Genomic DNA, 25121 nt, shown 5'->3' on the forward strand with positions numbered 1-25121 from the left:
GAGTCCGCTGTGGCACAGACACAAGCCCCGTTCCGTCAATACTCTAAACCTTGGACTAACTCTAACATGGAGCTTTCTTTGTTAGCCAAGGCGCCTAGCAGCTCGGGAAGATTCTTTACCTCCACCTGCTGCCAAGGTCATCTTTGACCCCCATCGCCGTGGGGTTAAAAACAACGACGACGACAACTAAAACAGAACAAAGCTCTCATTGGGTGAACAAAAACATTTGAAGTTCAGTTCTGCTTCTTGTGAATGGCCTCTCGGGTTATGTTTTGGTCCTTTTATTCATTCATTCAACAAGTTTCTCAACTTGTAAACCTGAATATGCAGAATGAAGGTCCTCTGTATTTTTCCAGTTATTTTAACATCTTTTCAATGTTTCTTTTTTTTGTTTTGTTTTAAGTTTTGTCCTACTGTAATTAGACCTGAATTCCTTTAATGGCCTGTTTGATGCTTTCCAAGAGGTCCTTGTTCTCTGGATTCTGATAGCACTCCTGATTGGTGTACATGTCAGTAAGGGTGTTGACGTAAGCGTCAAAGTTCTGCTCACTGATTGGCTCCTGCATCCAACGAGAAAGAAAACGAAAATGCAAGAATTAAGCACAAGCATGCATCTTAATTTTAAGCAAAGAGAGAGTTCTGATGTCTAGTCAAGGGGTCCCCCAACCTTTGGGGCACCTTTCGAATTCTGACACTGCATGGTGGGCACGGCCGCAAAATGTCTGTCGCAAAATGTCTGTCGCAGGAGGCGGAGCCAGCCACAAAAATGGCTGCTGCAGGTTACCTTCAAGCACACAGTGAAGGTGCTTGTGCTTTACGTAAGAACATAAGAAAGGCCCTGCTGGATCAGACCAAGGCCCAGCAAGTCCAGCAGTCTGTTCACACAGTGGCCAACCCGGTGCCTCTAGGAAGCCCACAAACAAGATGACAGCAGCAGCATTATCCTGCCTGTGTTTCACGGCACCTCATAAAACAGGCATGCTCCCCTGATCCTGGAGAGAATAGGGATGCATCATGACTAGTATCCATTTTTACTAGTAGCCATGAATAGCCCTCTCCTCCGAGAACATGTTCACTATCCTCTTAAAGCCTTCCATGTTACTGGCCATTACCACATCCTGGGGCAGGGAGTTCCACAGTTTAACTATGCATTGTGTGAAGAAATACTTCCTTTCATCTGCTTTGAATCTCTCACCCTCCAGCTTCAGCAAATGACCCTGCTTTCTGGTATTATGGGAAAGAGAGAAAAGCTTCTCCCTGTCCACTCTCTCCAAACCATGCATGATTTTATAGACCTCTATCATGTCTCCCCTCAATTGCCTTCTTTCCAAGCTAAACAGCTGTAAGCGTTTTAACCGCTCCTCATAGGGCAGTTGCTGTATAAGCGACTGCTTTGGTGGCAGCTGCTGCCAAAACAATGTTTTTAAGAATTAGCATGGCCTATCAAATCTCCAATGGCCAATTAGAAGCCTTGCTGGGCAAAAGGCCCACCCACTTTCTAGAAACATTTGGCAGGTGCCAGGAAATGTGTTGGCGGGCACCATGGCACCCAGGCTCACCTATGCATGAATTGTGATAACCCTACACTCCAACTGAATTGCTGTAATAGCTTTGCAGCTGCGGGCTTGCAGGCTATCTATGACCCAAAGATCCTGTCCACATTGGCCTGGGAGAGCCGACTGAAATGGTCTAATATCAGACCTGAAGACGGGGGAGGGGCCTCTAGTTCATTTACTGTATAAAGGTTGGCAGGGAGGTCGTGGTGGAGTCACAAGACGTCATCTGCAAAAAAGACTTGAAGAAGACTCTCAGCTGTGGGCCAAATTTACAATTAAATTTGGTTGTCCCTTTGATGGGGACATAAGTGACCGAATTATCAACAATTGAGCTGGGCAAGAGCTTGTGGACACAATAGAGGCTGCATAGTAGTCTTTTTTTTTTTTGCAGCCATAAGCTTTCATAAGTGTCATAGAACCACAGAGTTGGAAGGGGCCATAGAGGCCATCTAGTCCAACCCCCTGCTCAATGCAGGACCAGCCTAGAGCATCCCTGGCAAGTGTTTGTCCAGCCTCTGCTTCAAGACTGCCAGTGAGGGGGAGCTCACCACCTCCCTAGGAAGCTGATTCCACTGTCGAACAACTCTTACTGTAAAAAACATTTCCCTAATATCCAGCCGATACCCCTCCGCCTGAAATTTAAACCCATTCTTGCGAGTGCTATCCTCTGCTGTCAACAGGAACAGCTCCCTGCCCTCCTCTAAGTGACAGCCCTTCAAATACTTAAAGAGAGGAATCGTGTCCCCCCTCAACCTCCTCTTCTCCAGACCAAACATTCCCAACTCCCTCAGCCTTTCCTAAAGATGCTCCTATAAGATGCTCTTGGGGCTTCGTTGTGAGTTTGTTGCCAAACTCGCTCTAGCCGTCGAAGCTCCCGTTTCTTGCCCCGGAGCTCCGCAGTGTACCATAGAGCCCAATTCCGATGGGGGCGAAGAGGGCGTCAGGAAGCAATCTCATCGATGGCTTCGGACAGACAGCTTTGCCAGTCCTCCACCAGCGCATCGAGAGAATCGCTAGGGGGTATAGGACCCAAAAGAGCACTCTGGAATCCAATTGGATCCATGAGTCTCCATAGGCAAGCATAAATCAGCTCGTCACCCAAACAGGGCAGAGACAGGAAGTCAATCCGGGCCTTCAGGACATTATCATTATCATTAAAGGTAGTTCCCTGTGCAAGCACCAGGTCATTACGGACCCATGGGGTAACGTCACATCCCGACGTTTACTAGGCAGTCTATGTTTACGGGGTGGTTTGCCAGTGCCTTCCCCAATCATCTTCCCTTTACCCCCAGCAAGCTGGGTACTCGTTTTACCACCCTCGGAAGGATGGAAGGCTGAATCAACCTTGAGCCGGCGACCTGAAACCAACTTCCGTCGAGATCGAACTCAGGTCGTGCGCAGAGCTTGGACTGCAGTACTGCTGCTTACCCCTCTGCGCCACGGGGCTCTTATCATTATCATTTCACAGCAACACTGGCGACACGCTGGTTACTGTCAGATCTTGTTATGTTACATATAATATCCTCCCTTTATGGTTGCGATTGTTCGGCTGACAGCTATTCAGAACAGGATCGAAGCTACCTGCTTTTGAACGGGAGCGGTAAGATCTTCCCGACTTGAAATCCAATCCTGTTCTAATGCTGCCTTTGACTAAAAAGGCAGCCCGTCCCCTTGATAAAGCTTTTCTTCCCCCCTTGCTTGGGCTGTGAGGTGTAATGAAAGACAAAAGGAAACACCAAAGGAGAGATCAGTGGGAAAAGGCAACAAAAAATGAAAGAGGGAGTGTACCGCTTCAGAGCCAGGCAGGATTGCCAGCCTCCAGGGTGAACCTGCTAGATTTTAGTCCAGTAGCACCTCAGAAATAGGGTTGCCAGGTCCCTCCTCTCCTCTGGCGGGAGGTTTTTGGGGAGGAGCTGGGGTGGGGATTGGGCGTGCTCATGGAGAGCCAGCATGATCACATCAATTTTGGTTTACTTACACCCAGAAGCACTGCATCGCAACAAGCCGCTTTACCACTCAAATGGGTTTGAGTGGTAAAGCGGGACGTCATGATGCGGCGCTTCCAGGCGTAAACCAGAAGTGGCGTAACCACGGTGGTGCGGCCGTGGGCGCGATCCCTGCTCCTGAGCCGGTGGATGGATTGGCGGGCAATTGCCCACTGATCCAAGCGACCTGGGAACTCTACTTAAGAGACCACAAAGATTTTCGGGGTATGAGCTTCTGAGAGTCAAAGATTCCTTTAGTAGAAAAGGGCAAGAGTCTAGTAGCACCCTAACGACTAACAAAAATATTTTCTGGTAGCGTATGAGCTTTCGTGAGCTGTGGCTGTGGCTCACGAAAGCTCATACCCTACCAGAAAATTTTTTTGTTAGTCTTTAAGGTGCTACTGGACTCTTGCCCTTTTCTACTACTGCAGACAGACTAACACGGCTACCCACTGTGAAAGGTTCCTTTGTCAGTGAGCCTGGAGAACTCCCGGAATTAAAACTGATCTGTAGACTACAGAGGTCAATTCCCTTGCAGAAAATGGTAGCTTCAGAGGGCAAACGTTATGGTAAGCCGTAGATTCTAAGTGAAACCCTTCTTCAAATTCTCCCTTCCATAGGCACCCCCCCCCAAATCTCCATAAATTTGGTTGCCAACCTCCCGGGGAGGCGGGGCTGGAATTACAACTGATCTCAAGACCACAGAGATCAGTTCCCCGGGAGAAAACGGCAGCCTTGGAGGGTGTTATACCCTGCTGAGCTCCCTCCCCTTCATAAACTTTACCCTCTGCAAGCTCCCCCCCTCAAATCTCCCGGAATTTCCCCATGGTAGACCTGGATGGCCCAGGCTAGCCTGATCTCGTCAGATCTCAGAAGCTAAGCAGGGTCTGCCCTGGTTAATATTTGGATGGGAGACCACCAAGGAATACTAGGGTTGCTGTGCAGAGGAAGGCGCTGGCAAACCACCTCTGTTAGTCTCTTGCCATGAAAACCCCCAAAAAGGGTCGCCATGAGTCGGCTGCGACTTGACGGCACTTTACACACACACAGACAGCTAGAAACAAGACGGCAAGTTTCACTAGGCTTCCTTGTTACATGCAACAATCAATGTAAAGCTGGATGTCTATTTCACAGAATCATAGAGTTGGAAGGGGCCATGCAGGTCATCTAGTCCAACCCCCTGCTCAACGCAGGATCAGCCTAGACCATCCCTGACAAGTGTTTGTCCAGCCTCTACTTGAAGACTGCCAGTGAGGGGGAGCTCACCACCTCCCTAGGAAGCTGATTCCACTGTCGAACAACTCTTACTCTAAATTTCTCCCCTAATATCCAGCTGGTACCTTTCCGCCTGCAATTTCAACCCATTATTGCGAGTCTTATCCTCTGCTGCCAACAGGAACAGCTCCCTGCCCTCCTCTAAGCGACATCCCTCCAGATACTTCAAGAGAGCAATCCTGTCCCCCCTCAACTTCCTCTTCTCCAGACTAAACATTCCCAACTCCCTCAGCCTTTCCTTGTAGGGCTTGATCTCCTCGCATATATATGTTTGATGTGTGTTTCCAACTGGAGGTGGGGGATGTCCTGGCCCCTTAATAGAGAACTTAATGTACAGAAATGGGCAGTTGAAATTTTTTCATGGCCTGAAGGTAAATAACATCCTTACTGCAGATCAAACTGATATTAAAGGGACAGCTAGAAGGATCTGTTTAACAACTGGCAACCTCCTTGCCCCCTCTTCAAATGGTACGTCCCTTAAGGAGTCCCTTCCATCACACATACATGGGGTTTGCATATCCCACTAAATAGAAAAGGCAATCCAGATAGGGTTGCCAGGTTCCTCTTCGCCACCCCCGGGAGGTTTTGGGGACAAGAGCCTGAGGAGGGCGGGGTTTGGGGAGGGGAGACGAAGAAGAAGAAAAAGAAGAAGTGTTGGTTTTTATATGCTGACTTTCTCTACCACTTCAGGAAGAATCAAACCGGCTTACAGTCACCTTCCCTTCCCCTCCCCACAACAGACACCCTGTGAGGTAGGTGGGGCTGAGAGAGGTCGCTACGCAGAGGCAGGCAATGGCAACCCACCTCTGTTCATCTCTTGCCTTGAAAACCCTACGGGGTCACCATAAGTCAGCTGGGGCTTAACAGCACTTTCCACCACCGTGCTGACTTCTGTCCTTTTTAGGACCATACATTGCAGGGCAGAGTTAAGGCTATTTTACTGACCAATGAACACAGGTATGTTTGATTTTGCGCTGCCTTTCTTTTAGAAGAAGAAGAAGAGTTGGTTTTTATATGCCAACTTTCTCTACCACTTAGGGAAGAATCAAACCGGCTTACAATCTCCTTCCCTTCCCCTCCCCACAACAGACACCCTGTGAGGTGGGGCTGAGAGAGCTCTGAGAAAGCTGTGACTAGCCCAAGGTCACCCAGCTGGCTTCCTGTGTAGGAGCGGGGAAACAAATCCAGTTCACCAGATCAGCCTCTGCCGCTCATGTGGAGGAGTGGGGAATCAAACCTGGCTCTCCAGATCAGACTCCACTCCTCCAAACCACCGCTCTTAACCACCACACCATGCTGGCTCTCAAGTGTCCAAATGCCAAGTGTCCAAACTTCAGGCATTGACATAGAAAAGTGCTCCCTCCCCCCATTGAGATGTGATGAAAAGTAGTAAGAATTCATGGAGTCAGATCCATTCCACTGATGGTAGCCCTTTCCTCCAATGTATGAAGTCATCTGCTGACACAAGAGGCTCAAATATCTTCCAGGATGCTTGAAAAGGGGCTCGAAAAGGAGCCTTGGAAAATACTGTAGGTATCTCTTGCAACAGCGAAAGGCTTCGGACATTAGTGGTGGAACAGATCTTCAAAATCCAGCCCAGGGCTCTTTAACTATTTCTCTTCCCTTCCTTAGTTATGTGAAAAATGTCTCATGAAAATGAGATCCTCATTCCTCACCATGTGTGGAAGGCGGATATTGGCGAGACTTTGGATCAGAGTCTGGCTCAGCCCTGAGAGCTCAAGGAAGAGGGCTTCGTTCTGCTCCTCTATCATTTTGTTCTCCTCCTCAATGTTCTTGAGGTTCTTCTCCATGCTTGAGATCTGTAGAGGGAAATAAAGTGGATCAGAAAGGAAATGGTGGGGCACTCCATGAGCCTCCCAAGGCAAAACGAAACAAATCCAGTTCACCAGATTAGCCTCCGCCGCTCATGTGGAGGAGTGGGGAATCAAACCCGGTTCTCCAGGTCAGACTCCACCGCTCCAAACCACTGCTCTTAACCACTACACCACGCGGGCTCAAGTGGATCTGCTCACTGTCTGTGAACCCCGACGGGCAGGAAATGGCGGCTTGTTCGTGTCAGCTTGCAGAGCGCAGAGGAACTGATGTAGCTCAGAATGTAGGAGATGCAACCACACACTGTCCAACTGAGGGAGGGTCCTGATCTATTTCAATGACTTTATTCATTTACCTAGACGTTTATACCCCATTGTTCTGCCCTGTAGCACCATTTGCCCTCTGCGAGAAACATTAGGCTGAGAGAACTTGAATGATCCAAGGTTAGGGTTGCCAACCTCCAGGTACTAGCTGGAAATCTCCTGCTATTACCACTGATCTCCAGCCGATAGAGATCCGTTAACCTGGAGAAAATGGCCCCTGTGGCTATTGAACTCTATGACAAAACCTAAAAACAAGACCTGGCAATCCTATCCAAGGTCATCCAGCAAATGTCCATGACAGCCGTCTCACAGACGTGACTCTAGAGCAGGGGTCCCCAACCTTTTTGAGCCTTCCGACACAGCGTTTTGGGTGCAGCAGCAAAATGGCTGCTACAAAATGGTTGCTGCAAGAGGCGGAGTCAGCCGCAGCTGACCTTCATTTACACATTGAAGATCTTTGTGGTGTGGGGGCAGCTGCTGCCAAAGCAGAATTAAAAATCTGAACAGCAAGTCAATTCTCCCGGAAGCCAGGCTGGGCAAAAGCTCCACCTGGCCCCACCCGCTTTCTAAAAACACTAGGTGGACCCCTGCTCAAGAGCCCAAGAGGGCAGTTCTGCCACCCCATAGCACACACCTGCGACTGTAGCTTCACCATGGCCGCTTCCATCTCGGTGTTGGACTCATTGAGCTCACTGATTTCTTTGTTTAGCTGCTTAATTTCTTCATCGTTCTCTAGAACTGCAAGAGGAAAACCGAGCAGCGTATCAGACACTTCCCTCCTCCGATACACTGTCAGAACCAGAACAGATGGAGCTATTCATCAGACTGGACCGAGCAGCTGGTCTTTAACGTTGCAGGCTTTCACGCTCCAACAGTGTCATGCATAAACTTCTCAGATTAAAGAGAGCCAATTTGAAACGGATCTTGCTACATGTCCAGGCTGAAGCATTTGCAAATGGACCGCCTGTTTATTCGAACAAGGGATGCGGGGAGAATGATGGAGTTAATTGAATCACAGAAATATCAAGATCAAGCTCTTCATGAAAAGGCTGGGTGAACAGAGACGTCTTGGCCTGGCTTCTAAAAGAGAGCAACGAAGGTGCCAGGTGGGCCTCAAGGAGAAGGGCATTTCACAGGCGAGGTGCCGTCACTGAAAAGGCCCTGTCTCACGTTGCCACCCGCCTCACTCTGAAGGCAGGGGAAAAGAGAGGCAGATATTACCTGGCAGGCTGGATCTTAACCAGAATACGGTCTCGGTCCAACGATAATCTTAATAGTGTAGACAATCATGGTAATATGCACATTGTGCTATGTTAGATTGTTTTTTTTAGATCAAAGCTACAAAACTAGCCGAGTGAAAAATCTGATTCTCTTACCATCGCTGGTCTTGAATTTAGTGTTGAGAATTTCATCCCCTGAGATTTTCCCCTTTTTTCCAGCAAAAGTAGCTCTTGGACACCCAGAGAGGCTAAAAACCCAAGAAATATAAGTTTTCAATAGACCTTCTAGAATTAACTTAAACCAGGCACTTACTAGGGCTGAGCAGAAATTGTCCCCCACCCCCGTTTCCCAGAACTTCTCATGTCAACATTCACTTCTTCATTTGCGTACCGTCTCTGTGAAAAAGGTGGACTATAAAGGAAGTAAATAAAGAAAACATAGTCTTCTCTTCCCTCTCCCTCTCAATTGCTTTTATTTGCCCACCAGCAACATCATCACATAGACAAATCTTATCGGTTGAGCTGATCCGCATGATTTATTTTGTAAGCTGTCATTGCGTCAGATATAGGACTGTGTGACACCGTTATATTCACTGTGTAAGTAAGTAAGTTTATTGATATGGTCTGTTTGCCCAGCCAAAAGTTATGCATAAAATTAACTGACTTAATAAAATTGCAAAATTACTATAAATTACAAAATTAGATAAAAGTCTAATGCTATTTAAAATGTAAGATTTTAACACAAATCACAAGAATTAACTTAGCATCTTAATATTTCTAAAAATATAGCAAAGTTAAGTAACTTTTATCATTCTATTTTTCCGAGTTTTGATTGCGATGGCACAGAATTTGCCGGTTGGGAGCGATAAGTGTGGAGTATCACCCATCAGGAGCCTCTTAGTCAGGAATTCTACTGGCTTATCAGGGAATTCACTGTGTGATTCCTGACTGAGTGGGATGATCCATGTGACCAATTCACATAGGACTTGCAGTGTGTGTGTGTGTGTGTGTGTGTGTGTGTGTGTGTGTACACATGCTGTCAAGTCACAGCTGTCTTATGGCAACCCCGTAGGGTTTTCAAGGCAAGACACGTTCAGAGGTGGTTTGCCATTGCCTTCCTCCGCGTGGGCTGAGAGAGTTCTGAGAGAACTGTGACTGGCCCAAGGTCACCCAGGAGGCTTCATGTGGAGGAGTGGGGAATCAAACCTGGTTCTTCAGATTAGAGCCCACCGCTCTTAACCACTACACCATGCTGACATAAATTACGGGTGGAAAAGTACCAGCTGGACATTAGGAAAAAAATTTTTTTACAGTAATAGTGTGGACTCAGTTGCCTGGGGAGGTGGTGAGCTCCCTCTCTCTGGCAGTCTTCAAGCAGCAGCTGGACGAACACTTGTCAGGGATGCTCTAGGCTGATCCTGCATTGAGCAGGGGGTTGGACTAGATGGCATGTAGGGCCCCTTCCAGCTCCATGATTCTATGATGCTATGAATTCAGGATGAAGCAGGAGAAGCAATAGTGCAAAACAAAATCAATATGATGGCCAGAACAGATGGGATCAAGACGACAGATCTCTATTCAACTATAAAAATAAATTATATGCATGCATAAGAACATAAGAACACAAGAAAGGCACTGCTGGATCAGACTAAGGTCCATCAAGTCCAGCAGTGGCCAATCAGGTGCTTCTAGGAAGCCCACAAATAAGACGACTGCGGCAGCATTATCCTGCCTGCGTTCCACAGCACCTAATATAATAGGCCTGCTCCTCTGATCCTGGAGGGAATAGGTATGCATCATGACTGGTATCTATTTTTAATAGTAGCCATGAATACCCCTTCAAATCCCTATCCCGAACCTGAACTCGAATCAGGGTTGTGAGCAAGCGCAATTTACTTTTCACAGCTCGACAGAGAGGCATGATGTTCCATCACATCTGTTTTTACCTGAAGTTTTTGTTCTGGCTGGCTACTTTGCTGAAGAGACACCTTTTAAATTCAAAATGATCAAAACTGGTAGCAAATATTTTTCCACCAGATATTTTTTCCCCCTTAAAATATTTCATAGACCTTTCTCTTCCTCCCTCCATTTTAGTGTTTGAAAGCATTTTTGTAAGTTTTCAAAACAACGAAATGACAGTGCTTTGGAAAATGTTTTCTTTGTTTGGGAGAATAAAGAACAATTTATCTAACTTTTAATTTTATTTCTCTTTTCTTTTCCAGTGGGGGGAAATTACCAAAAGAAAACAGCTATTTTATTTTCATCGTAAACTCATTTCCCAGTGACAGTATTTCCCCCCCAAGCTGACTCTATAAGCAGTATATTTTTAATGCGCCTATCAGGAATTCATTGTCATTTGAACAAGCTTGTGTTTGAATAGTTGTTCTTTTTCTCCTCTTTTTTTTTTAAAAGACAGTTGCATATGAGAGAAGAAATTCCCTTGCAGGTTGGGCCTATAAAAGATTCAACTATAAAATGAGGATTTTAATCAAAGAGCACACTTTATGTCCCATAAACCTGACGAGATCTTGAACCTGAAACCTACATTTCTGGCAGATAACCCATTGTATTCTTCAGAACTATATCAAAGTGTTACACAAGATCCTTCCTGCTCGCTGTTCAACCACAGCTAGGCTGAGTTCAGTCCTTTTTGCAGGTTTTATTCCTGGCTAATATGCAAGCAAGATGCCAAGTCTGGAAGGGCAAGAGGAGAAAAAGGCGGTGCTTTTGACCGGTCTGTGCAGGTGATGCGGGGATTTGGCCACACCCCCTGAAAGAAGGGTACCACTTCATAAAAGAGGAAGCCAGTTGGATGGTTTGCCAACTCCAGGTTGGGAAAGTCCCGGAGATTCGTGGGTAGAGGCTTCCTAGAGGCACCTGGTTGGCCACTGTGTGAACAGATTGCTGGACTAGATGGACCTTGGTCTGATCCGGCAGGGCCTTTCTTATGTTCTTATGTTCCAAACGACAATTTAAAGCAAGTGTTTGTGACCTCCGGCTTTAGAGCCATCTGTGGCCCAGTACAAAACTATAAGTAAAAGGAAGCACCTCTATGCTAAACTGTAATGGCAGGAAAACAAAATAATATAGAAAGACCACAACGTATGGTGAACTAATGATGTATAATAACACCAATTATATGTACATATGGAACATCTCAAAATCTCAAGTAAGTGTTCTCAGTTAAGAACTCACAGGTAAGTATACAAAGTCAAGATACAACAATCACAAAGAGCTGTGAATGAATGTCATAACATAAATAATATCAAGTTCTCTTGTAGTGAACACGTGTTATGAAGACCCAGCAAAGGCAAAAGACGGTCTTCTAGAAGAAATCTTCCATTTGTTGTGTGACTTCATCAGTCTCTTTTGCCTCATAACATGTACGTGCTAAATAATGCCATGTAGGTCACAGCTTACACATATAATGTGTTCTGTTACAGGTCCTTGACAATGTTCCAGAGCCTGATACTCATCAGTCATCAGACTTGATATTATTTATGGTATGACATTCATTCATAGCTCTTTGTGATTGTTGTTTCTTGACTTTGTATACTTACCTGTGAGTTCTTATCTGAGAACACTTATTTGAGATTTTGAGATGTTCCATGTGTACATATAACTGGTGTTATTATACATCATTAGTTCACCATACATTGTGGTCTTTCTATGTTATTTTGTTTTCCTGTCAGTACAAAACTAGTCAAGGAGATCAGGCCTTGGAGAGTACTTGGATGGGAGACCACCAAGGAAGTCCACGGCTGCTACGTAAAAGTAGACAATGGCAAACCACAGCTGCTCATCTTTTGCCATGAAGCCACTTTGGGTTTTCCGTAAGTTGGCAGCACCTTCCACCACCAAGGGTCCATCCTTTACTAAACCTTGAACTGTCTTTCTATGACCTGGATGGCCCAGGCTAGCTTTGTGTTTGAGTGAGGCTGGATAGAACCACTGTGCTCTTGTGCTCCTGACTATGTGAAGCTACCAGATAAGCACCAAATGGTGACGTGTTATGTCTTAGCCTGGAATTAGGATAAAAGTTCATTCCCCAGTACAATTGGGGCTCAGTCTTTTATGCTTGTTAAGGCAGCTGGGCCGCAGCTGTAATAAAACTGTTTTCTTGACTAACGGTCTCGGGTCTCTCTCCTCCATGAACCTCTGTTTTCCCGCAACATTCCTTGGTGCCGTGACTCAGATTCGAGGAGGGGAGATGGGTTTTTGAGCCCCTCTGGCCCACCCGGCTTGGGGTGTGTGGTTAGGGTGCCTTTGAGTCCTTTCTGGCGCCACGACCCGTTTTGGTCGAGAGAGTTACGCACAGACACCCTGGCCTCAGTCTCGGGTGGGGTGCTGTCTGAACCCAACGGGATCGCAAGAATCAGTCCTGCATCTCTGGAGAGAATCACAGAAGTCAGGTGAGAGTCAGAAGGGGCTCTAGTTCAGTTCTGGTACCCTCTGCTAACAGAGGAAGGGGAGATTGATCACCTCCCAGGTCTTGCCCGAGTAGGTCATCAGGTTTGACCGAAACCGCAGGGACCTCAGGTCTGTCAGGGGAAGGAGGGAGGCGAGTGAGTGTGATTGGATTGTTGTGTGATTTTGTGTTTGAGTGAGGGGTGTGCTTGTGTGTGAGACTGTTGGAACACATTTGCACACATCTGTATACATTTGGGAGGCTCATGGGTGGAAGGGTTTCCCGTAGTGACACCACACTCCAGTGGGTGTTACGCAGTTTTCCAAAAGTCTATCAGAATGTGACTCGAAGACCCTCTGTATATTCTGTGGACTGGGTTACATACAGGGTCGGCTGGTCCGAAGGTAGTGGGTTATTTCAATTGATTGTTTATAGTCACAAACTGCTGGGGGAGGGGAATAACAATAACTGTTTTGTGTGTCTTGCATTGTGCAATAGTGGTGTAAATCAATTGGTAAATGTCAGAATCGTTGAGCTTGTTATTTACTGGGGAATGGCTCCTCCGTCCAGACCAGTTCCCGTATATTGATGGGTGGAGTTCCCGTATATTGATGGATGGCCCAGGCTAGCCTGATCTTTTCAAATCTCAGAAACTACGCAGGCTAGTTCTTGGATGGGAGACCCTGGTTAGTTCTTGGATGGGAGACCACCAAGGAAGTTCAGGGTTGCTACACAGAGGCAAGAAATGTCAAGCCACCTCTGTTTCTTGCTTTGAAAACTCTACAGGGTCACCATAAGTCTTGACAGCACCTGTCATACCAACACCAGGAGGGATACTAGAATAATAATAATAATAAGAGTTGGGTTTTATACCCTGCTTTTCTCTACCTTTAAGGAATCTCAAAGCGGCCTACAATCACCTTCCCCTCCCCACAACAGGCACCTTGTGAGGTAGGTGGGGCTTCCTGTGGAGGAGTGGGAAATCGAACCCGGTTCTCCAGGTTAGAATCCACTGCTCTTAACCACTACACCACGCTGTGAAGGGAACGGCAGGCAAAGATTTTATGGGACTGAAGTGCTTCTCTGAGATGCTTCATGGAAAGGGAAAGAACAGAGGGGAACAGCTGCCGATAATCCAAATGCAGACTATGCACACATTTATGCCAGTGCACTACAACAATTGAGCATGGTTCTCCTGTGTGTATTCATGACTTATTGCGAATCCTCGTGGGGCCCGCTTCCTAATAAAAGACTCGCAACAGCCATTGTTTGTGTTGTGGAAACTTTATGGATAATTAATCAGGATGTCAATTATCAGCAATGTTAAGCAGTATAGTTTCAGCCATGTAAATAGACTTTCTTATATTGGTTCTTTGTCGATCTCTTGCTCTGAATTTTGATGGCGTTTTTGGCTCTTGAAGAACTAAAGGACTCTGACCCCTGGTTTAAAGGCGGGGAGGAGCAGAGGTCTGGGTGGGGAAGGGGGCGGTACACAGATGTATGTAGGGACAAGTGGGCACGTGTATGTGCAAACTTTGACCCCCCCTTGCAACTGAGTGCACAGGCCTTACCCGTGTTTATATTCTGTGTGTCTTTATAGTATGTTTTATTTGTTTTAAACATTTTAAAACCGTTTCAAAGATTTTACATATACAGGTTGAGCATCCCTAATCCAAAAATACAGAATCCTCCAAAATCTGAAACTTTTTGAGCGCCGACATGATGCCACAAGTGGAAAATTCCACACCTGACCTCACATAGTGCAATGTACACAAACGTTTTGTTACTACATTCTCCTGTGAATGTAGCGAATCGGTGAAGTTAAAATGCACGTCCTTCTCCCAAGTGCGTGATCAACCCTCCCCTTTTCGCTATATTTTTTGGGTTATCCTGTACCTGTTTTGTTGTGATCTAAATAGGAAGAAAGTAGATTCTTTTGAAATGTGGTGTTGGAGAAGAGTGTTACAGATACCATGGACGGCCAAAAAAACAAATCAGTGGGTTCTAGAGCAAATCAAGCCTGAACTGACCCTAGAAGCTAAAATGACTAAACTGAGGCTGTCGTACTTTATGGTCACATTATGAGAAGACAAGAGTCACTGGAAAAGACAGTCATGCTAGGAAAAGCTGAAGGCAGCAGGAAAAGAGGAAGACCCAACAAGAGATGGATCGACTGTATAAAAGAAGCCACAGCCCTCCTCTGCCTTCCCCCAGCAGCAGCCATTTCAGCCCACCTCACAGCCTGCAGTCCCACAGTCAGAGGAGAAGCAGCTGTGATTCCTTCTGGCACTTCCAACCGCAGCTGCCTCCACCCGCAAAGGTGATCCCCTATGCGTCAGCTGGAAGTGCGAGGCATTGGTGCTGGAAGGAGCCACCGCTTTGCCTCTGATTGTGGGGATCCGGGCTGCGGGCTGCAGGCTGCTGTGAGGTGGGCTGAAACCGCAGCTGGTGCTGGGGGGGGGGGCAGAGGAGGGTGTGGAGAAAGGGGTGAGGGGGAGAGAGAGGTGCAGGGCCTTGCTGACAGATGGCCATCTAGCCTCTGCTTAAAAATCTCCAAAGAAGGAGAGCCCACCACTTCCTGAGGAAGCCTGTGCCATCAAGAAACCGCTGTTTCTGTCAGGAAGTTCTTCCTAATGTTTATCTGGAACCTCTTTTGATTTAATTTCAACCCATTGGATACCATGAACGAGTTCTGTGTGCATTAGATAGCCAGGCTTCCTCTGGAATTAGCACTTCTGTTAGCACAAGGGCTCACTGAAAACCAGTGATCTTACATCAATGTTAGTGCTAGCACAAGAGGAATCTAGTGAGCATGAAATGCATTCATAGGATCCAAGTCAATGGTTATATCCTTGCAGTTGGGGACATTTGTCTGGAATACTCCCAGTCACTGGGATTGAACCCAAAAACTTTATAAGCATAGGGGGTATGTCCATGTTTGGAGAAACACATGTTGTCAAAGGTTGGGCCACCAGACTTGCTCCAGCTCTCCCTCCATGAGAAGTGACTTGTTCCTACCTGTGTCATGTGTACAGAGCATCTGTGAACACAAGGGTGCTATGCTTGGTGAAGCCGAAGTCTACCTAGGTTCAGCTACCCATCAACACATGTTAGATGCACAAGCGGCCCTTCTCGAAGTGCAGATTCAGATACGAAAACCAGCACGGGAAATAAGATCTGAACCGGCCTTTACTGGGTGATCTCCAGAGCATAACTGCTCAGTAACTCTTATGAGGGCAGACAGGCAGGGCATAAATTTTGTAAACAAATAAATGAACAAATTGTATGTGTGTTTGTGTGTGTGTGTCACGTGAGCGTGCTTCCTTGGGATACTTCTGTTACTCTTTTACACAAACCGAGGACTGCGCTAGAAGGTCTAGAACAGAAGTATCAAACATACGGCCCGAGGGCCGGATTCGGCCCCTTGAGAGCTCTTATCCAGCCTGCGGGCCAGCTGAGGCAGCCACCCCCCACCCACTCTCGATCTGGGGTGGCGAGGCATGGCCCTGCCCGACCAAGTGACATTTATGTCATATCTGGCCCTCGTAACAAATGAGTTCGACACCCCTGGTCTAGAATATTTTAGCCTGGTCCCATGGGCTCCAGGTTGTTGGGTAAGCAGCAAGATAGTTTTACTACGTGGCTCTCACCATGGTTGGTGATCTCACCAAGATTACACCTTGGTTGGTGGTGCTGTGGGTTGCGTACCTTCTGTGAGTGAGGAAGCTTCCATTTGCATGACCTGAGCCATCACAACCTGGGGTCGGACAGGTGGGCCCCTCATTCTTTAGCGACTTCCACGAAAAGGATGAGCCGTTAAGAGACCCTTCTTTCTGCCTCCGGGCCGCTAGGGGACATCCCGAGGCACTGCGATGAGAGGCGTATTTGCCGCTGATGTGTCCCAGCCCGACACAACCAGGGACAGGGCACCTAGAGACACACAAAAAGGCGATTAGGAACAAGAGAGTCCCTGAATTCTGAAAGTCCAGAGCTGATTCAAATGCAACTGTGGTAGAACATGGGCAACGCTGGCGCATGATGAAATGGTCGCCCTCAGATCTCACATGAAGCTTTCGGATTAAGCCCAAGCCGAAAGGCAACCTGAAAAATACATGATTGTGCTATATTCATCCCTGGATACCTTCTCCCTCTCCTTCCCCTCCTTCTGTCCTCCCCTTACAATTGTCAAGTTTTAAGTTGGAAGCTACTTAGGAAAGGGACCTGTCTTTTATTTTTGCTCTTCTGGAAAACTGGTATACACATTAATCATGCTATAAGTAAAGAAATGAATAATGTGATGAGTTCATTTTAATTTTTTAAAAAACCGAACACTGCCTTTCTATGCAAAAGCTCAAAGCGGTTTACCATCTCTCTCTGTGTCTCTCTCTTTCTCTCCATCTTAGGGTTGCTGGGACTGTGTGTCTTCTGCTGGTGCTCAATGGAGTGTTGGGGAGAAATGGGGGGAGGCATCGTGATGCTGCAGCATCACTTCCAGCTAGGAACCTGGAAGTGATGTTGCTGCGTTGTGTGACGCTCTAGGAATGACCCCGATCTCTATGATTTTTAGTCCCAGAGATCAGAGGGAAATCCTAAAGCATCATGCAATGTGGTTACCCCATTTCTGCATTCCTAGCTGGAAATGACATCACGGTATCACAAGACACCATTTTGCCAGTTCCCGCCTCCCAAATGCTGCTGCTGATCTTGGAGCTGGCAACCCTAGTCTGTCTGTCTGTCCGTCCACGCATCCATCCATCTTTACGTTCTTATAGATGGCTTTAAAAGGGCCAGGTTAAACAGATTCATGGAGAAGATGTCCATCCAAGGCTACTGTTCAAAGTTGCTAAAGGGAACCCACATCCAGAGTCAGCAAACTTTTCAATACCTGTGCTATGAGTTATCATCAAGAGACCATGGTCACTACGCCCAGTTTGTTGGCCTTCCAGGAACCCTAGTTGCCCACTGCGCAAAATAAGCTGGACTAGATGGACCACTGGTCCAATCCACCTCCCATTCTTATGTTCATCCTGGATATATTACTTTATCTCTAATTTGGATACATTATACAGTGAGGCGGGACACACTTATCTATTTAGAAGAAGAAGAGTTGGTTTTTATATGGCAACTTTCTCGGCCTTTTAAGGAGAATCAAACCAATTTACAATCTCCTTCCCTTTCTCTCCCCACAACAGACACCTTGTGAGGTAGGTGAGGCTGAGAGAGCTCTAAGAGAACTGTGACGAGCCCAAGGTCACCAAACAGGCTTCATGTGAAGGAGTGGGGAATCAAACCCAGTTCTCCAGATCAGAGTCCACTGCTCTTAGCCATTATACCACACTGGCTCTGTACTTGCTACCTATACTTGCTACCTCCACGTATACACACAAGATAAAATTGGCACTGTAAGTAAGTGTGGACTAAAAGAGCAGTATACCATAAAATCAGCTCCAGAGGATGACTCTAATCTGAAGAGCTGAAATGCCTGACATTATAAAAAGTTCTCAAAAGATCCTACTAACCCCAGAAGGGAGGGGGCTCGTTAGAGTGATGCGACTTCATCAGAAAAGATGATTAATATATGAGGCTTCTGAAAGGGAAAAACTGATATTTGAGTCCTCCTCTGCCTGTTCTGAAAACCTAAGGGAGAGAACTGACTCTGTTCCACCAACGGCCCAAACAACCAGAAGTAGCTGGGATACACAAAACACCAATGCTCCAATTAACCGGGGGGGGATTTCATAGGGTTGCCAACCTCCAGGTATTAGCTGGAGGTCTCCTGCTATTACAACTGATCTCCAGTCGATAGAGATCAGTTCCCCTGGAGAAAATGGCCACTTTGGCAATTGAAGTCCCTCCCCTCCCCAAACCCCTCCCTCCTCAGGCTCTGCTCCCAAAACCTCCCGCCGGTGGCAAAGAAGAGGGACCTGGCAAATCTACCATTTCAGGAGAGGGCAGAAATGAAAGGCAAAAGTATGTGTTAAGATTACAGTCCTACTTTATATTGGACAGACACAAATGTATGTTCAGAGTATTTGCTATGAATTTTAGCAACCCTATCGAGAGAGGTGGATGGAAGGCAGCATGGTACAGCCCGATCTCGTCAGATCTTGGAAGCTAAGCAGGGTCATCCCTGGTTAGTATTTGGATGGGAGACCACCAAGGAATACCAGGGTTGCTATGCAGAGGAAACCACCTCTGTTAGTCTCTTGCCATGAAAACCCCGTAAGGGGTCGCCATAAGTCGGCTGCGACTTGACGGCACTTTACACACACACATCAAGAGAGGTAAGACAATAACACCATCCATCCTGCCTTGTCTTTCAGGAGTAAACGGATTAATGACTTTCATATGTGAAAGTGTTTATTCCTTCTAATAAGAGGCACTCCTGGGTGCCGAATCAGTGTGTTGTCCAGAAATCTAGGTATTCCTGAAGAATAAGCAAAGTCAGCAGGAAATCTGGGGATGGTGGGTAGGGAATAGAGCCAGCTTGGCATAGTAGTGCAGTACTAGACTTCCGGGAGACCACTTAGAGCTCAAAGGTACCTCCAGGGTCATCTAGTCCAACCCCCTGCATGATGCAGGAAATTCACAACTACCTCCCACCTACACTCCCAGTGATCCCTACTCCATGCCAAGAAGATGGAAAAAAAACCCACAACCCTCCAGGATCCCTGGACAAACTGGCTTGGGCTTGCTTCCTGACCAGCCTGGTCTGCCTCAAAGGGTTGTTGTTGTGAGAGAATGGAGGAGGGCAGAATGATGTTCTAAGCAGGTTTCAGTCCCAGCCAGGGGAGAAATGTGGGATATAAAGAAATAAAGGCAAAGGCAAAACTCAGTGAGGCCTCTGATTCTTCTTAAATATAGGCTACCCAAACTAACCTGTGTTACAACTAGGTTTGCCAGGTCCTTCTTTGCCACCGGCGGGAGGTTTTTGGGGCAGAGCCTGAGGTGCCCGGGGTTTGGGGAGGGGAGGGACTTCAATGCCGTAGAGTCCAATTGCCAAAGTGGCCATTTTCTCCAGGGGAACTGGTCTCTATTGGCTGGAGATCAGTTGAAATAGCGGGAGATCTCCAGCTATTACCTGGAGGTTGGCAACCCTAGTTACAACTCTGACCTTGAAAGCCGTATTTTGTCAGGGCAATCAATGTTTTCCCCGCTGCTGTTTGCATTTGTTTGAACATACGTCAATTATAAATGCCTGTAGAAGTTTGTTACTAGTTGTAGCTCCGGAAAAAAAAGGAGTAGATATTAAACAGCAGAACCAGCCTTTTATGAAAGGCAGCAATTAGGAATGTCAAACACAACCGGCAAATCACCGCCTGCCTGAAATCCACATCCTATGTTTCATTGTTATCATCATTATTTTTATTTTATCCCATAAAAAAAGAACAACGGAGGAGCTGACAGCCGAGGGCCGCGCTGCCGTTATGTTGTCCCCCCTCCGAGATAATTTGAAAAACGCTGATTCTGTTTTTAATCATTTGCAAATGCGGCACAATTCACTTATTATATCGCTGCCAGCGGGACGCTCGCTAAATTCATAACGGCGTCGCTGTTTATATGATCGCGAGCAAATTACGGAAACCTCAGGAGGAAAAGAGGGAGACCGGGGGAGGAAAGGAAAAAGGAAAGGCGGCGATTAGTATGCAGCATTTATGGCCCAGCCGTTACATATTTTACACTGTTAATTTAACTTTCATTACACTTTTATTGTCAAAAATAAACCAGTGCCTTATTGTGCCGAACAGCTGGCTTGGGACGTGTCATTTGCGTGTGTACGTGAACACGTTTTTTTTTTTTTAAATTTTTTTAGTATTGCTATTTAATCGAAGTGGTAGCAACGGCCGGCCGGTCAATCGAAGAGCCGCCCTCCCAGGCTGTCTTCTTTTTAAAGGTTACAGAGCTTCCCGGAAGGAAGCGATCATTTATTATTGAGATGAACCGGCATGGCTGCAGCAGAAAGCAGGGCCTTCGATGCAGACCGTGTGAGACCAGAACAACAAGGCACCAGGGAGGATATCAGTTCCTTCTCGGTGGTGGCGGCGCACAAATCTCGGACTGCGGCCAAGTGGCTTTCTGGCACACGCAGATGGAGCGGCGGAATTACTATCGAGCCTCTTCAAAGGAAACCTGCGGGGACCTTCCTGAGAGTGTACCTTGTTAGAGAAGACAAAATAGACCGGAGAAATTTGGCAACGGAGGGGAACGCGGGCTTCCTGGATCATTCTTCTGCCGTCTGTCTCAGAGTGTTTCTCCCACCATGAGCGTAGCCTATTTGAAAGGTGGTGGTCTTGTAGGGTTGCCAGCTCTGGGTTGGGAAATACCTGGAGATTTTGGGGGAGGAACCTGAGGTGGGCGGGGTTTGGGGAGGGGAGTAAGGTGGCCGACCTCCAGGTACTAGCTGGAGATCTCCTGCTATTACAACTGATCTCCAGCCGATAGAGATCAGTTCCCCTGGAGAAAATGGCCACTTTGGCAATTGGACTCTATGGCATTGAAGTCCCTTCCCCCCTAAACCCCGGGCTCCTCAGGCTCAGCCCCAAAAATCTCCCACTGGTGGTGAAGAAGGACCTGGCAGCCCTAGAAGGGAGGGACTTCAGTGCCATAGAATCCAATTACCAAAGTGGCCATTTTCTTCAGGTGAACTGATCTCTATTGGCTGGAGATCAGTTGTAATAGCCGGGGATCTCCAGCTACTACCTGGAGGCTGGCAACCCTATTTTGTTGGGGTATTTGTGTGCTTTCTGCTTAGGGTTGCCAGACCCCCACCCGGGGGTGGGGGATCCTTTGCTTTGGACCCCCTCCCCCCCGACGTCGTTCCATCGGCTGGCAAGGGTTTTACCAGGCACAAATTGAGGCCTAGGCCTTGACACCCTTGGCATTTTGCTGTTACTTCTGAAAGTGATCTAATCATGTCACTAAGGACTTGGAAGACACTACAGTATTTGGGCAAAACTCTTATGGTAAAAACATCTTCGACCATAGAGCCTTTGCCCAAATACTACAGTATCTCCCACGTTGTTGATGCTGTGATGACATCACTTCCAGAAGTGACATCAACGTGCTGACTACTCTGAAAATGGAAAGACTTGGTACATAAGAGATGCCCATTAGCCAATATTTTAGCAGTCCAGCAAGGATGCACAAAAGCCACTAAAGTTAAGATTCTGCCAAGATCCACCAATGATATAACAAGTTTTGCTAGATTATTTGTTTAGTATATTTTTTTTAATCTGGCCCTTCCTCTCCTTTTTTCCATTTTATTCTCACAACAACCCTGTGAGGTAGAAGAAAATGTGACTGGCTCAAGGTAAAATCATAAGAACATAAGAAAGGCCATGCTGGATCAGACCAAGGTCCATCAAGTCTAGCGGTCTGTTCACACAATGGCCAATCAGGTGCCTCTAGGAAGCCCACAAACAAGATGACTGGGGCAATATTATCCTGCCTGTGTTCCACAACACCTAACATAACAGGCATGCTCGTCTGATCCTGGAGAGAAGTGTGCGTCATGACTAGTATCCACTTTGACTAGTAGCCATGAATAGCCCTCTCCTCCATAAACATGTCCGCTCCCTTCTTGAAGCCTTCCAAGTTGGCAGAATCACAAGAATCACAGAATCTTAAGAGTTGGAAGGGGCCAGACAGGCCATCTAGTCCAACCCCCTGCTCAATGCAGGATCAGCCTCAAGTATCCCTGTGTTTCTCCAGCTGCTGCTTGAAGACTTCCAGTGAGGGGGAGCTCACCACTTTCCTAGGCAGCCGATTCCACTGCTGAACAACTCTGACTGTAAAATTGTTTTTCCTAATATCCAGCTGGTACCTTTCTGCCCATAATTTAAACCCATGAGGGGTCACCTTAAGTAGGCTTGATGGCATAAGGGAGTTCTATACCCTAACCACTACACTATGCTCATTACAACCCTAACTCTTAGGGTTGCCAACTCTGGGTTGGGAAAATCCTGGGGAGATGGAAGTGGAGTCTGGGATGATGGGATTTTAAAGAGGAGGGACCTCAGTGGGGTAGAATTCCATGGAGTCCACCCTCCAAAGCAGCCATTTTCTCCAGGAGAACTGATCTCTGTAGTCTGGAGATCAGTTGTAAGATCTCCAGTTCCCACCTGGAAGTTGGCAACCCTACTAACTCCCCAGATTCCACCTTAGCTCTACAGCAAGTTACCAGATTCCTTCCTGCCTTTGTCCTTGACCAAGTAGATCCCCCCTCCAGCTCCATCTTGAACCCACCAAGTTCTGCTTTGGTTCTGCTCCCAGCCTCACCCATGACTTTTTTTAAAATAAAAAATGAGCAACTCTAAGAACACGCGCCTGCCCTAGAAGTAGGGTCGCCAACCTCCAGGTGGTGGCTGGAGATCTCCCGCGATTACAAGTGAGCTCCAGGCAACAAAGATCAGTCCCCCTGGAGAAAATGGCTGCAATTGGACTCTTTGGCGTTGAAGTCCATCCCCTCTCCAAACCCTGCCTTCCTCAGGCTCCACCCCCCAAATCTCCAGGTATTTCCCAACCCGCAGCTGGAAACCCTACCTAGAAGCCAAGCAGGGTCGGCCCTGGTTAGCATTTGAATGGGAGACTTCCAAGGAAGCCTAGGGTTGCTACGCAGAGGTGGGCAATGGAAAACCACCTCAGCACGTCTCTCGCCTTGAAAACCCTACAGGGTCGCCATAAATCTGCTGTGACTTGACGGCACAAAAAAAGAAAAGAAAAAAAGAGCATGTGGACACATCTACAAGAAGAAGAAGAGTTGGTTTTTATATGCCGATTTTCTCTACCACTTAAGGGAGATTCAAACCAGCTTACAATGGCCTTCCCTTCCCCTTCCCACAACAGACCCCCTGTGAGGTAGGTGGGGCTGAGAGAGCTCTAACAAAGCTGTGACTAGCCCAAGGTCACCCAGCTGGCTTAGTGTGTAGGAGTGGGGTAACCAACCCAATTCACCAGATTAGCCTCCGCCGCTAATGTGGAGGAGTGGGGAATCAAACCCGGTTCTCCAGATCAGAGTCCACTGCTCCAAACCACTTAACCACTACACCATGCTGGATCAATCCTGCTTTAATTTTCCTGAAACGAAAGGCGAAGGAAGCCAGCCCAGAGGAAGCCAGCCCAGAGAAAGGAATGGCACAGCCCTGGCAGTTGTGCTAATGGGCCATAAACTGCACAACACACCCCTTAACGTTGGCACCATGACAGGTTTCTATTCCCACTTTGTGCCAAGCGCCACCGGACAGCAGCAGGATATTACGGAATGGTGCCGTCCAACTCTCCTCACCCCGCCGAGCAATTGAGAACACTAAAGTCAAAAGCGAAGATTTTTTCTTTTCGTCCTTTTCCCCCTGCAAATTTTTAATCTCGGGTTGCTCAATTTTTAATAAACTCTGCTTACTCCTGCTAATTGCGCTACGGCTCATTTAGCACAAATGCTCTCCTTCCTGTGGATGGGAGACAAAAAAAAAAAACCACGCAGCAGATGGCTCCAAATGTCATCTGGTTCTTACAAAGACCCTTGGATCGCTCACGGCGTCGCTGTTTACAGCAGACGCCAGGGTGTGCAGAATTTTCACACCCTCGCCTGGCTGTTTTCGTCGCTCGAGAGGCAAGGTTGCAAAATCCGGGGAAAAGCAGCATGAAAGGAAGAAGAGGGGAGGGAAAATGATGAGCCAGAGTGAAAAGAACACAAATCTCAGGGAGAAGTGTCATGGCCAGGGGCCATCTGGTCTATACCCTTGCAAGCAAGGCTGGTTCAAGGTTTGCTCTGAGCCTTATTGTGAACCAGACCCTTGGGGAGGGGCCGTGGCTCCCTGGTAGAACATCTGCTTGGCGTGCAGAAGGTCCCAGGTTCAATCTCTGGCATCTCCAGTTAAAGGGACCAGGCAAGTAGATGATGTGAACGACCTCTGCCTGAGACCCTGGAGAGCTGCTGCCGGTCTGAGTAGACAATATTGACTTTGATGGACCAGGAGTCAGATTCAGTATAAGGCTGCTTCATGTGTTCATCAAAGTCAGTATTGTCTACTCGGACTTGAAGTGGCTCCTCAGAGTCTTAGGAGAGAGAGGTCTTCCACATCACCTTTTTAACTTGTTCCTTTTAACTGGAGATGCTGGGGATTGAACCTGGGGCCTTCTGCATGCCAAGCAGAGGCTCTTCCACCGAGCCTCTATATAAATACATAAATATTTCCAACCCTTCCCTACAGCTTATTCTAGGGTTGCCAACCTCCAGGTACTAGCTGGAGATCACCTGCTATTACAACTGTTCTCCAGCCGATAGAGATCAGTTCACCTGGAGAAAATGGCCGCTTTGACAATTGTGTTGCCAGTTTAGAAATCCTCCATCTTCTGACCGAGGGATGTTAAAAGAGGGGACCCTGCTGCTGTCCAGTAGTGTCTGGTTCTGGCCTAATACAGTGAGATGCTGTCAAAAGTTAGGCTGTTTAGAAAATAGAATCATAGAGTTGAAAGGGGGCCTGAGGCTGTCGTACTTTGGTCACATTATGAGAAGACAAGAG

The 25121-nt window shown here is 47.2% G+C and overlaps 1 protein-coding gene across 1 annotated transcript in view; it reads right to left on the bottom strand.

Annotated features, from left to right (window-relative positions):
• Positions 1-408: 408 nt before the first annotated feature.
• The window catches only part of MYT1 (myelin transcription factor 1), a 110132-nt gene continuing 85419 nt past the window's right edge, over positions 409-25121 (bottom strand). The window contains exons 18-22 of the mRNA XM_056845151.1: positions 16309-16530; positions 8349-8440; positions 7607-7710; positions 6493-6636; positions 409-560 (exon numbers count right to left, since the gene is read on the bottom strand). Of these exons, the coding sequence (XP_056701129.1) occupies positions 420-560; positions 6493-6636; positions 7607-7710; positions 8349-8440; positions 16309-16530 (703 nt within the window). The 3' untranslated portion in view covers positions 409-419. The remainder of the gene's footprint in view (positions 561-6492; positions 6637-7606; positions 7711-8348; positions 8441-16308; positions 16531-25121) is intronic.

This window comes from Euleptes europaea, chromosome 2, assembly GCF_029931775.1.
Source record: "Euleptes europaea isolate rEulEur1 chromosome 2, rEulEur1.hap1, whole genome shotgun sequence".
In the NCBI taxonomy this organism is placed as follows: domain Eukaryota; kingdom Metazoa; phylum Chordata; class Lepidosauria; order Squamata; family Sphaerodactylidae; genus Euleptes; species Euleptes europaea.